General features: G+C 36.8%; 1 protein-coding gene across 1 annotated transcript in view; it reads right to left on the minus strand.

Annotated features, from left to right (window-relative positions):
• Positions 1-15,196, minus strand: part of LOC136040878 (tyrosine-protein phosphatase 10D-like) — a gene marked incomplete in the record, with an annotated part of 219,901 nt that overhangs the window by 151,960 nt on the left and 52,745 nt on the right. The window contains 1 exon segment of the mRNA XM_065725278.1: positions 7,230-7,401. Coding sequence (XP_065581350.1) covers positions 7,230-7,401 — 172 coding nt within the window.

Consider the following 15,196-nt stretch of genomic DNA (forward strand, 5'->3'; position numbering starts at 1 on the left):
GGCGATTTCAAATATATAAGTTACATCAAATTTAGTCTTTGTCATCAAAAGTTAAGAGTCTGAGAAAATTTACCTTATTTTAGAAAATAGGAGGAAACACTCCCCAAAAGTCACAGAATCTTAACGAAAATCACACCATCGCATTCAGCGTATCAGAGAACCCTTTAACAGAAATTTCAAGCTCCTATATACAAAAATGTGGAATTCCGTATTTTTTGCCAGAAGACAGATCACGGGTGTGTGTTTATTTGTTTGTTTGTTTTTTGTTTTTGTTTTTCTTTTTCCCAGGGGTCATCTTATCGACCAATTGATCTTAGAATGTCGCAAGAGGGCTCATTCTAATGGAAATGAAAAGTTCTAGTTCCTTTTTAAGTGACCAAAAAAATTGGAGGGCACCTAGGCCCCCTCCCACACTCATTTTGTTCCCAAAGTCAACGGATCAAAATTTTCAGATAGCCATTTTGTTCCGCATAGTCGAAAAATCATAATAACTACGTCTTTGGGGATGACTTACTCCCTCAGAGTCCCTGGGGAGGGGCTGCAAGTTATAAACTTTGACCAGTGTTTTCATACAGTAATGGTTATTGGGAAGTGTACAGACGTTTTCAGGGGGATTCTTTTGGTTTGGGGGGTTGGGTTGAGGGGAGGGGCTATGTCGGAGGATCTTTCCTTGGAGGAATATGTCATGGGAGAATAGAAACTCAAAGAAAAGGGCGCAGGATTTTCTAGCATTACTATAAAAAAAAAACAATGAAAAAATAAACATGATAAAGTTTTTTTTCAATTGAAAGTAAGGAGTAGCATTAAAAGTTAAAACCAACAGAGATTATTAAGCATATGAGTGGTTCTAAGAATACTTTAGCATAAAGAACGAGGTATTTAGGAGGAGATAAATACATCGCTCTTTATGCTAAAGTATTTTTAGTAATTTCATCAACTTATTCTACGGCCTTTCTGATTCAGGGGTCATTCTTACAGAATTGGGACAAAACTTAAGATTTAGTACAAAGACCGAGGCGTTAACGAGGAGAAAAACCCCCTCATATACATAATAAAAATATAAGAATATAAAAGTTTGTTACGTAAGTTAATTCTTAAGTTACGTATATTTTGTACTAATAAAAACGTTCGTCAAAAATTAAAAGTGCTAGTTGCCTTTTTAAGTAACTGAAAAATTGGAGGGCCTCCTACGCCTCCTTCTCCACCACCTAATTTCTCAAAATCGTCCGATCAAAATTAAGAGAAAGCCATTTAGCCAAAAAAAAAGAATTAGTATGCAAATTTCATTTTAATAATTTATGTGCGGAGAGCCAAAATCAAACATGCACTAATTCAAAAACGTTCAGAAATGAATAAAAAAAAACTAGTTTTTTTAACTGAAAGTAAGGAGCGACATTAAAACTTAAAACGAACAGAAATTACTCCGTATATGAAATGGATTTTTCCCTCCGCAATCCCTCGCTCTTTACGCTAAAGTTTGACTCTTTACCACAATTCTGCTTTTTAAAACAATTAAAAGCTTTAGCATAAAGAGCGAGGGATTGCGGAGGGGACAACCCATTTCATATACGGAGTAATTTCTGTTCGTTTTAAGTTTTAAAGTTGCTCCTTACTTTCAGTTAGAAAAACTAGTTTTTTTTATGTAATCAACCATAAAGAATAATCCATGGACAGGCAGTCATGTCGTCAATAAGTATAAGTCGTCATTTAACAAACAACAAAAACAGTAAAGACAAATAATTCAGAGGCAACAACCCAACACAAGGGCTCATCAGGAGAATACACTTGCCTATAGGGTTTCGGCACTTTAAATTTTCTACCCATTCAAGTGTTGTGCCTACCACAGAATACCTATGGTATCCCCGTGTCAGGTATCACCCCCAAAATATATGCCTATAAAAAAAAAGCAAATGTAGAACAACCAAGTAACACCAAAACAAGCTTATCCTGTTAATATAATCCTCAGTTTAGCAGCAGTAGGTAAACTAAATGTGATAAATTTTACTAAATCACAAATATTAACTCTTTGCGAAAAACCTGAATGAACTAAAACAATTACAGATTTCATCAGTGCCATGTGGCAATTTTTTAAAAATCCGCTCTTTTCGCGAACCTACAAATCGCGAACTTTTCGCGAACCTACTTTTCAACTTTCGCGAACCTACAACTTTTCGCGAACCTACAAAATTAACCAAAAATTTCCCTAAGTATTTCTAGATAATTCTTTTGGTATTTATTTAAAAGTTCGTTATAATGAAAACTAATTTTTTTAAATTGCCAAGTTAATTTATTTGCAGAAAAACCTCTTAATATCAATTTTTGGCTTAAGGTTTTACATCTATTTTTAAAATCAATATAATTACTACAAATCCTTGCATATCGAAGTAACTGTGAGAAAAACGCTGAATATGTGATATTTGAGTGTATATTACTTTCAGGGAATGGGAAATAAATCGCTTCAAAATCGAAATCCTCCGTTTTATTATACATTTTAAAACTTAATTTATTATTATCAGAAATATTAATATAAAAATCTAAGAAATGATCTTCAAGACCAGCGCCATGACTAGGTTCAAGAGTAAGCTCTGATGGATATATATTTTTAGAAACATCAATGAAATCCTTACAATTTAAGACCAAAATATCATCTAAATATCTTTTATTATTTGACAAAGTCAGCTATAAATGGGCTGTCTGTCGGTCTGTCTGTCGGTCTGTCGGTCCCGGTTTTGCTACTTTAGGCACTTCCAGGTAGACTAGGACGATGAAATTTGGCAAGCGTATCAGGGACCGGACCAGATTAAATTAGAAATAGTCGTTTTCCCAATTTGACCATCTGGGGGGGGAGGGGGAGTGGGGGACCGGTTAATTCGCTAAAAAAATAAAAAAAAATGAAGTATTTTTAACTTATGAGCGGGTGATTGGATCTTAATGAAATTGGATGTTTGGAATGATATTGTGTCTCAGAGCTCTTATTTTAAATCCCGACCGGATCTGATGACATTGGGGGGGGGGGGAGTTTCGGGGGGGACCTAAAGTCCCGGTTTTGCTACTTTAGGCACTTCCAGGTAAGCTAGGACAATGGAATTTGGCAAGCGTATCAGGGACCGGACCAGATTAAATTAGGAATAGTCGTTTACCCGATTTGACCATCTGGAGGGAGGGGGGGTGGGGGCCGGTTAATTCGGAAACTGAAATTTGATGTTTGGAAGGCTATCATGCCTCAGAGCTCTTTTTTTAAATTCCGACCGGATCTGATGACATTTGGGGGAGTTGGAGGGGGGAAACCTAAAATCTTGGAAAACACTTAGAGTGGAGGGATCGGGATGAAACTTGATGGGAAAAATAAGCGCAAGTCCCAGATACACGATTGACATAATCGGAACTGATTCGCTCTCTTTGGGGTAGTTGGGGGGGGGAGTAATTCTTAAAAACCAGAAAAAATGAGGTATTTTCAACTTACGAACGGGTGATCGGATCTCAATGAAATTTGATGTTTAGAAGGATATCGTGTCTTAGAGCTCTTATTTTAAATCCCGACCGGATCTGGTGACGGGGGCGGGGAGTTGGGAGGGGGAAACCTAAAACTTGGAAAACACTTAGAGTGGGGGGATCGGGATGAAACATGATGGGAAAAATAAACACAAGTCCTAGATAGATGATTGACATAAACGGAACGGATCCGCTCTCTTTGGGGTAGTTGGGGGGGGGGGGTATTTCTGAAAAATTAAAAAAAATGAGGTATTTTTAACTTACGAACGGGTGATCGGATCTCAATGAAATTTAATATTTAGAAGGATATCGTGGCTCAGAGCTCTTATTTTAAACCCGAACGGATCTGGTGACATTGGGGGGGAGTTGGGAGGGGGAAACCTAAAACTTGGAAAACACATAGAGTGGAGGATCGGGATGAAACTTGGTGGAAAAAAAACACGAGTCCTAGATACATGATTGACATATTTAGAAGGATATCGTGTCTCAAAGCTCTTATTTTAAATCCTGACCGGATCTGGTGACATTGGGGGAAGTTTGGGGTGGGGAAACCTAAAATGATGGAAAACGCTTAGATTGGAAGAATTGGATGAAACTTGGTTGGAAAAATAAGCAGAAGTCTTGCATACGTGATTTACATAATTGGAACGGATCCGCTCAATTGGGGGGGGGGGGGGGTAATTCTGAAAAATAAGAAAAAATGACGTATTTTTAACTTACGAAGGAGTGATCGGATCTTCATGAAACTTCATATTTAGAAGGACCTCGTAACTCTGATATCTTATTTTAAATCTCAACCGGATCAAACGTAATTAGGGGGGGGGGGCAGTTGGGGGGACCGGAAATCTTAGAAAACACTTAAAGCGGTGAGATCAGGATGAAACTGGATGGGAAGAATAGAAACCTGTCTAAGATACGTGACTGACATAACTGGACGGATCTGCTCTCTTTGGTGGAGTTGGGGGGGGGGGGGTAATTTTGAAAATAGAGGTATTTGTAAGGGGTAAAGAGGGAAGCTTCGAATAGTTTGGGGTGGAGGAGGAGCGTGAACAGCTGTGTCGCTTGGTGTTGCAGTGAGTTGTTAGTAGTAGTAGTATCAGTATAATCATCCTGAATACGAAAATACGAACATTTTGTTTCCTTTTAAAAATTTGCGTTCTTGGCATAGGTGTTACCAATGACATACTTACCAACCCTATACAAATCTAAATTGATTTTAAAAACGCAGCAGAATACTAGTTTACGAGTGCATATTTTCACCCAAATTATCTGTTAAAAGGAATTGTACTTAGTGATGGATCCAGGAGGCCAGGGGAACCTGCCCTCGGTCTCCTCCGAGATTTCCTCTGGCATCTACATTCCTTGTTTTTTCTGTTTTTCACTCTTTTTATGGCACTTGGGATTAACCAAATGACATATAGCAATCACAAATTCTGTCGGTCTGTCTATCTGTCTATCGGTCCCGGTTTTGCTACTTTAGGCACTTCCAGGTAAGCTAGGACGATGAAATTTGGCAGGCGTATCAGGGACTGGACCAGATTAAATTAAAAAATAGTTGTTTTCCCGATTTGACCATCTGGGGGGGGGGGGGGGTAGTGGGGGACCCAGTAATTCGGAAAAAATAGAAAAATTGAAGTATTTTTAACTTACGAACGGTTGATCAGATATTACTGAAATTTGATGTTTGGAAGGCTATCATGCCTCAGAGCTCTTTTTTTAAATTCCGACCGGATCTGGTGACATTGGGGGGGGGGGGAGTTGGGAGGGGGAAACCTAAAATCTTGGAAAAACACTTAGAGTGGAGGGATCAGGATGAAACTTGGTGGGAAAAATAAGCACAAGTCCTAGATAGATGATTGACATAACTGGAACGGATCAGCTTTCTTTGGGGTAGTTGAGGGGGGGGGGTAATTCTGAAAAATTAGAAAAATTGAGGTATTTTTAACTTATTATCGGATCTCAATCAAATTTGATATTTAGACGGATATCGTGTCTCAGAGCTCTTCTTTTAAATCCCAACCGGATCTGGTGACATTGGGGAGAGTTGGGAGGGGGAAACCTAAAATCTTGGAAAACACTTAGAGTGGAGAGATCGGGATGAAACTAGGTGGGAAAAATAAGCACAAGTCCTAGATACATGATTTACATAACCGGAACAGATCCGCTCTCTTTGGGGTAGTTGGCGGGGGGGTAAATTCTGAAAAATTTGAAAAATGAGGTATTTTTAACTTATGAATGGGTGATCGGATCGCAATGAAATTTGATATTTAGAAGGATATCGTGTCTCAAAGCCCTTATTTTAAATCCCGACCGGATCTGGTGACATTGGGGGGGAGTTTGGGGTAGGGGAACCTAAAATAATGGAAAACGCTTAGATTGGAGGGATCGGGATGAAACTTGGTGGGAAAAATAGCAGAAGTATTAGATACGTGATTTACATAATTGGAACGGGTCCGCTCTATTGGGGGGGGGTTAATTCTGAAAAATTAGAAAAAATGACGTATTTTTAACTTACGAAGGAGAGATCGGATCTTCATAAAACTTCATATTTAGCAGGATCTTGTAACTCAGATCTCTTATTTTAAATCTCAACAGGATCCAGCGTCATTGGGGGGGGGGCAGTTGGGGGGACCAGAAATCTTAGAAAATACTTAAAGCGGAGAGATCAGGATGAAACTGGATGGGAAGAATAAAAACATGTCTAAGATACGTGACTGACATAACCGGACCGGATCTGCTCTCGTTGGTGGAGTTGGGGGGGGGGGGTAATTTTGAAAATTGAGGTATTTGTAACTTACGAAAGGGTGACCAGATCTTAGTGAAATTTGATATTTAGAAGGATGTTGTGCTTTAAAGCTCTAATTTTAAATTCCGACCAGATCCTGTGACATTGGGGGGTGTAGGGGGGGGGGAACCGGAATTTTTGGAAAACGTGAAAATTGGGGTATTTCTATCTTGCGAATAGGTGATCGGATCTTAATGAAATTTGATATTTAGAAGGAATTCATGTCTCAGAGCTCTTATTTCAAATCCCGACCAGATCTTTTGACACTGGGGGGAGTTAGAGGGGGAAATCTTGGAAAACACTTGGAGTGGAGGAATCGGAATGAAGCTTGGTGGATAGAATAAGCAAATGTCCTTGATACGTGATTGACGTAACCGTACTGGATTCGCTCTCTTTGGGGGAGTTGGGGGGAGGGGTTCAATGATTTGGCGAGTTTGGTGTTTCTGGACGTGCTAGGACGAAGAAAATTGGTAGGCGTGTCAGGGAGCTGCACAATTTGACTTGATAAAGTCGTTGTCCCAGATTCGACCATCTGGGGGGCTAAAGGGAGGGGAAAAATAAGAAAAAATTTTGTATTTATAACTTATGAGTGGGTGATCGGATCTTAATGAATTTTGATATTTAGAAGGACATCGTGACTCAGAGCTCTTATTTTAAATCCTGACAAGCATTAAGCCTCTGATTTTCCTTTTAAATCAATCTATTGATCCTTAGTATTTTGTTAGAGCTCATACCATATGAGCTCTTGGCTCTTAGCTCTTCTTGCCTCGTCAAAGTGCCATATGAGCTCTTAGCTCTTGTTTTAAAATACATTGGTCAATTTGGTCAATTAATGGCACCCTTGTCACATACCCCCCCTAGATATTGCTTATTGGCACCCTTGTCACACGGCATCCTCCCTCAAAAAATTTGTTCTAAATCCACACTGATTGTACTAATAGCTGGAACTTACTTGTAGTGAAATTCCTGGTGACCATATTTATGCTATCTTTATTTTCGAAAACAGTGTTCAATTCAATCTTGTAAGAGCCACCTGGTGTTAGGTCCCGAAGTGTAAAAGGTGATGCATCGTCAGATACTAATAAGGTTCGAACACTAGTTGTCGCCTCTGACAATGGATAGACCTATAAATATACGTCGAATCAGCTTTTCACACTACATCTAAGCTAGGACGACAAAAACCAGTGTTTCATCACTCGAACCAGCCTTCCTTCAAGACCAAACCATGAACTTTTATCAACACGGTCCCTTTGTTTCACGCTAAAATACTACTCATCTACAAAGGTCTATGAGCCTTATTAAGTAATTAAATAAATAAAAAAAACAAGTTTTTTTAACAGAAGTAAGGAGTGAAATTAAAACTTAAAACGAACAGAAATTACTTCGTATATGAAAGGGACTGCTTCCTCATCAACGCCCCGCTCTTTATGCTAAAGTTAGACTCTTTCTCATATCTCTATTTTTTAAAACAGCAAAAACCTTTAGCGTAAAGAGCGGGGCGTTGATGAGGAAGCAGCCCCTTACATATACGAAGTAATTTCTGTTCGTTTTAAGTTTTAATGTCGCTCCTTACTTTCCGTTAAAAAAAAAACTTAGTTTTTTCTAATTTAATTTTTGAACGTTTTTGAACAAATGCATGTTTTGATTTTGGCTCTCCGCAGATGAATAATTAAAACGAAATTTGCATTTTTTTTTATTTTTTTTTTTTTGGCTGAATGGCTTTTTCATAGTTTTATCGAATAATTTTGAGAAAAAAAGGAGCGGGGGAGGAGGCCTAGTTGCCCACCGTTTTTTGGTTACTTAATAAGGCAACTAGAACGTTAATTTTTTTACTAATGTTTTTATTAGTTAAAAATATACGTACCTTATAAAATAGCTTACGTATCGAACTTCTGTATTCTCATGTTTTGATTACGTATATGAGGGGGTTCCTCCCCTCGTCAGTACCTCGCTCTTTACACTAAAGTTTAAATTTTGTCGCAATTTCTTAAGAATGATCCCCTGAATCACAAAAGCCGTAGAATAAATAGTTGAAATTACTAAAAATACTTTAGCGTAAAGAGCGAGGTATTAGGAGGAGATGAGCCCATCATATGCGTAATAATTTCTGTTCGTTTTAAGTTTTAATGCTTCTCCTTACTTTCAGTTGAAAAAACTTTTTCAAATTTATTTTTTCTTTTTTTTTTAAATAATACTAGAAAACCTTGCGCCCCCTTCATGAAAATTTTCTTCCCCCATGACAAATTCCTCCAAGAAAAGTTCCCCCAACATATCCCACTCTTCTCAATAGTTAGATTGAGTTATCCCACGCTATAGTTAGACATTAAAACAAAATTTGCATATTAATTTTTTTTTGGCTAAATGGCATTCTCATAGTTTCAATCGGAAGATTTTGAGAAGAAAGGAGAGGGAGGAGGCCTAGTTGCCCTTCAATTTTTCGATTACTTAAAAAGACAACTAGAACTTTTAAATTTTTACGAACGTTTTCATTAGTAAAAAATATAAGTAGCTTACGAATTAACTTACGTAACGAACTTCTATATTCGTATGTTTTTCTTGCGTATATGAGGGGGTTCACCCCTCGTCGATACCTCGCTCTTTACACTAAAGCTTAAATTTTGTCCCAATTCCTTAAGAATGACCTCTGAATCACAAGGGCCGTAGAATAAATAGTTGAAATTACTAAAAATACTTTAGCGTAAAGAGTGAGGTATTACGAGGAGGTAAACCCCTCATATGCGTAATAATTTCTGTTCGTTTCAAGTTTTGATGCTGCTCCTTACTTTAAGCAGAAAATACTTTTCACATTTGTTTTTTCATTGTTTTTTCAAATAATACTAGAAAATCCCGCACCTCCTTCATTGACATTGTGTTCCCCCATGAGAAGTTCCTCCTTGGGAATATCCTACCACAGAATCCCCCCTCAACTCTCTCCCCTAAACCCAAAAAATACCCCTGAAAACGTTTGTACACTTCCCAGGAACCATGACTATATGTAAACACAGGTCAAAGTTTGTAACTTGCAGCCCCTCCCATGGGGACTGCGGGAGAGTAAGTCGTCCCCAAAGACAAAGTTATTAGGTTTTTCAACTATGGTGAATAAAATGGCTATCTGAGAATTTTGATAGCGTGGGAGGGGGCCTAGGGGCCCTCCAATTTTTTGGTCACTTAAAAATGGCACTAGAACTTTTAATTTCCGTTAAAATGAGCCCTCTTGCGACATTCTAGGACCACTGAGTCGATACGATCACCCCTGGGAAAAAAAAACAAACCAAAAAAACAAATAAACACGCATCCGTGATTTGTCTTCTGGCAAAAAAATGCGAAATTCCACATTTGTGTAGATAGGAACTTGAAACTTCTACAGTATGGTTCTCTGATACACTGAATCTGATGGTGTGATTTTCGTTAAGATTGTATGACCTTTAGGGGTGTTTCCCCCTTTTTTTGAAAATGAGGCAAATTTTCTCAGGCTCGTAACTTTTGATGGGTAAAACTAATCTTGATGAAACTTATATATTTAAAATCAGCATTAAAATCCAACTCTTTTGATATATCTATTGATCTAAAATTCTGGTCCAGCTATTCATATCAAAATTCCATTTTTTAGAGTTTCGGTTACTACTGAGCCGGGTCGCTCCTTACTACAGTTCGTTATCACCAACTGTTTGATTGACGTGTGCACGCGGGAGGTGAGCACGTCCCGCTTTTGATTCCCTCGTTCATATCAGCTACTATCTTCTTCAAATAAGTTAAGAAAAATAAGTTCGAAAATATAAATATAAAATATATAAAAATAAATATAAATAAAAATAAGTTAAGAAAAATGAGTTCAAATAAGTTAAGACTCGAGCTAGTGCCTAGTAGAAAAATGTCCAATGTCACCTAATGGCATTGTGTTGGGTAATTAAATAAACCGTGAAGTTTATTTGTGACATTTTATACTTTGAAGTATTTGTGAAGTGTGTGAAGTTTTACACTGCTTTAAAAATACTTCTTTTTCAAGTTCAACGGCCTTTGTGTTTGAGCAGTCGTTCTTAAAAACTTGGAGGAAAAAATATCCATTTTTGCGTTAAGAGGGAGCGGTTATGCAGAAAACACACCCCAATCAGCCCCTAAAAGGAAGCTTTCTCTCCCCCCCCCCCCCCGGCACCATACTGCACCTTTTATACTATTTTCATATATATTGATCTGGTTTGAAAAAACGTACGATTAACACACTGATAAACAAGAGATTGTCTTTAATTGAATTGCTCATTTATTTTTATGGTCTAATGTGGCACCACTCGTGAAACTTCCACAAGCAAAATTTGGTTTAAAACTATAACAACCAAAGGAAATATTGTAGAAAATTGCGGTTTATAGGGACGAATATACCTAAGATGGAGACAGGGAATGTTTTTATTAACAAATGCTTATTAACAATGTGTTTATTAACAAGTGTTTTTATTTTAGTTTCCTTGGTGCTATAAGTATAGGTAAAATATATTTTTGGTTTGGTGAATGGATAGATATAAGACTATTGATATAAGTATCTTGTCCTTTCGTGCAAGTTAGATCTGTAGGCTTACCAAGATATCTCTTGTTTTACAGGGAACATATATCTTAAATTGCCACTAATTGCCACTAATATCTAAAAATTGCCACTATAAGCCTGGTACATCGAGCCACTATGCAGGGAATAACTTGAAGGGATAACTGAAGCATAAACAAAAAAGGATAAACTAAAATGAAAGCCATATATTTAGCATTCAAAATTGCATTTCCTCATGTCAATATATTTGCATATGCATATATTTTGCATATCCTCCGAGGACATGATGAAAAGTTGGTTCACTAAAACCACAACGCTCTTCGATACCTTAAGGAATCACCCTATCTTGTCAATTACAACTTTTTCTAGTTTGTGTGGCCAAACTACTTGGAATTGATTGAGCGGTCTTGACCTAACTTGCATAGCTTTGATAAGAGATTTGAATAAACAACAGAAAACTAAAAGCCAGCACCTACTTTCCCAGAAATCTTAGAAAATGAAAGAAAACTCTATGATAATAAGACTTTATATAATAATAAGAACTTTAACAACATACAAAAAGATTCTGTTAATGAGATTTTCACGTTTCATTCCATTTTTGTGTATGTTTTTTAGGTGATACGGTACCTTAAGGAATCACCATATCTCGTCCATTACAATTTTTTTTAGTTTGTGTGGCCAAACTACTTAGAATTGATTGAGCGATCTTGACCTAACTTCTATAGCTTTGATAAGAGATCTGAATAAACAACAGAAAACTAAAAATTGGCACCTACTTACCCAGAAATCTTACAATAAACCATTTAACTTCTCCCTATCTATGCATTTGAAAGGAATGTATTTAAGGGTCTTCGATACCTTAAGAAATCACCATATCTCGTCCATTACAAATTTTTTTAGTTTGTGTTGCCAAACTACTTAGAATTGATTGAGCGGTCTTGACCTAACTTGTATAGCTTTGATAAGAGATCTGAATTAACAACAGAAAACTAAAAATCGGCACCTACTTTCCAGAGGCGCCATTTGGGGAAGTCAGGGGTGGGCAAATGCCCACCCCAGATTTTCCAGGGGACCCAAACTTCCACCACAAAGGGCCCTTTGCCGGCCATAATAATCCATTATGTCCAACATAATACATTCTGTCCAATTGATTTGAAATTACTGCATGCCTATTAACCAAAGAGCGTAATTACTTGAGGACCTTTGGGGTAATTACGCTATTTGCTATTAATTATTGTAAACTTTGAAAGTAGGTAAGATACATAATAAAATTCTCAAGTTCTGTCAAATGCCCATTTCCTAGATGATTACGCGACACGAAGTGAGTCGGGGGGCCCAAGATGGAGTTTATGCCCACCCCAAGATTTGGTCCAAATGGCGCCTCTGCTACTTTCCCATAAATCTTAGAATAAACCATTTATCTTCTCCCTATCTGTGCCGGAGATATTCACATTGAATTAAACTTATAATTGGAAAGCTTTTTGTATTGATTGATTGATTGAACGGAGCAGAATTGTCTTTTTAAAGTTTAGGAAAGGGCAGTAAAAAAGATATTTTAGCATATCTGCTTAAAAAACCCTAAAAACAGCTCAAATGTAGTCTTACTGAATAATTCTACTGCTTTGGAAGTTTCCTGTTGTGCTAACTACCTTAATTATAATCTTTGCTACACAGGATACAAATTATTTATGCTGTACGTACATTGAATAGACAACGTTTTGCTTAAAAATAAGTAAGGCTACCTTTGTTTTAAACTAGGCTCTCGTTGGCTTTTCAAACTGTCGACACGTCTAAGATCCCTATTAGTTTTTACCAAAATTGCTTCGGAAGCTCCCTATGGTGCTGAAAAAATTTGCTGATGGGACCTTTGTCTTTGAGACAGTCAGCCGACGCTGAGACTCACTAAATGGCGTTTTTGGTATCGAACGGCCAAGAACGTATCCAGGATTTGTTTCAGATGGGTGGGGGTACAAAAAACTTAAAATTCATGAAAAATTTGTTAATATTCGTTTTTGTTAAGTTTTCACGAGTCTGACAAACATTGCTTGTTTGTTTGTTGTTTTTTTGGGGGGGGAGGGGAGGGGGGAGAGTCAAAACCCTCAATCCCTGGATACAACCTTAAAATAGATCATCCAAATTTCTGAAATGGCTGATCATTCATATATAATCATTAGTAACATTATCCCGCGTTTCTAATTTAAAGTTCAAAAATTACATGACTGAAAAAAAACACTTAACTTTCTTTTTGATCAAGCTGCATTGCAACAGCAGATGCGTCAATAAAAAAGACAGCTAGTTTATATATATATATATATATATATATATATATATATATATATATATATATATATATATATATATATATATATATATATATATATATATATATGTATATGTATATGTATATGTATATATATATACATATATATATATATATATATATATATATATATATATATATATATATATATATATATATATATATATATATATATATATATATATATATATATATATATATATATATATATATATATATATATATATATATTTCAATTCAAGTATAGCCTGCATGCATCATACTTACTCTGAGAGCATACACCTGTTGTGGCGTAAACTTGTTATTTAAGACAATTAATATTGTATTCAGCCATATTGCGATTCGTGGTAATTTTTCACCTGGAGTTACAAGAAGGAACCATATGCTTAGCCAGGACATTTAGCAGTGCGAGATGTATTATTTTTCCTTTTGTTTCAATCAATTGAGTTAGGTCTACTTATTTTACTATGTTTTCCCCTTGATGGTTCTCTATGGTCCCTTGTTTTTCTCCTTGCTTAGTTATTTGAGATGGTAATGCGTAATCTCGATGTGCAATTCGGGGCCTTATGACAGCTGGACCCTGCTCCCCCTATTGCCAAGCACTGTCCTCCCAGGACAGTGCTCCAATGTCCCACTGTCCCAGAGATCAATCTACTGTTCCACCACAATGTTCTTTATGCTTCCTTTTCATTTTTAAAGAATAAAACTATTCCCTGAAAGTAAAAAAAAAAAAAGTTTTTTCGTTCCATTTATAACCTTCTTTGGTATTAGTCTACAGTTATGCCCACTCAAAAGGAAATACTAAAATTTTGAAAACAACTTTTAAATATACTTACATATATCATTCCTAAAAGCATTTAACTTTACCCCCCGAATCTTCAAACAATAACCCAAGTTATACATTTTCCCTTTCAGGATTTTGTTGACTTCTTTGCCGTTGAACCTATTTTTTCAAAAGACAAAACATGGCAAAAACCATGGAACATATTTAGTCTGGGCTAAATATTTGCATATTAGGGGGGGGGGGTAAAGCAAAGGACTATCAGAAATGATATAGTGTATTTTAAGATTTTTTAAAGGTGTTTTTATAATCTTTCATAGAATTTGCAGTGGGCCTTAATGTAGACTAAAATAGTGTTTCTTTATTCATTTAGGCATGTAAGAAATTTTCCATTTCAAGTTACTAGGGTTGACAGAGCAAAACAGTAGAATTGTATCAACAGAGACAGCCCGCAGCTTCTCACGCGGCATCAATCAATTCCGTAGGACAACTATGTACCTTAGAACATAATTAGGGAGAGTAGAGGCTCGACATTTCGGGGATTGCAACATGGAAAAAAGGGTGGATTGTCGGAAAAATATTAGAAAATGTGGTGAAAAATTGTAAGCACCTTTAGGAGTCTTGCGCATGCCTATATTCCTCTGTATCTAAGCGTACGTGCTGGTTGCAGACAAGATTAATTTCAAACCCACTTAGCCCCCTAACCCCTCCCTAGGTTTCCTAAAATGATGTCCTCAACTCCTAGTCTTAGGAATACTGTTAAGTGTTTATAAAAAGGTGTAATACCCTTATTCTTCTTCTTTACAGGGCAGAAGGAGTTTGAGGCTAATCAAACATGGGCAAATTTTAGACAACCAATCTGTCTTCTAATCACTCATGAAACTTGTAAGCAGATGGATACGGCAGTGTCAGAATAGCAATGATTATTTTAAGATCGTTTAAGTAGAGCGTGCCAAACCCTTGCGACATGGGATAGAAAGAGGTGACGAAACATCATTCCAAATTAGAAAAAAAAAAGTTTAAAAAAATGACAAGCTGTAGCTAAAGATTGATTCCCAGCTAAGGGTAAAGTCAGCGTTTCCAATTTCACTTAATGTCAAAAGCTGAACACCAAAACATGGCGCAGGACATCGTATCCTCGGTGCAGGAAGGTCAGACTGCAGGGCCTTGAAGATCATTTTCAAGTTGTCTAAGATCATGTTCATGGACAATTTGAAAATGAAAATCCCTCCTTGCTGTTGTAGTATATATATAGACTCCCTAAAGAAGAAACTTACCGTCCAT

The sequence above is a fragment of the Artemia franciscana genome, chromosome 21, assembly GCF_032884065.1.
Source record: "Artemia franciscana chromosome 21, ASM3288406v1, whole genome shotgun sequence".
Taxonomy (NCBI): domain Eukaryota; kingdom Metazoa; phylum Arthropoda; class Branchiopoda; order Anostraca; family Artemiidae; genus Artemia; species Artemia franciscana.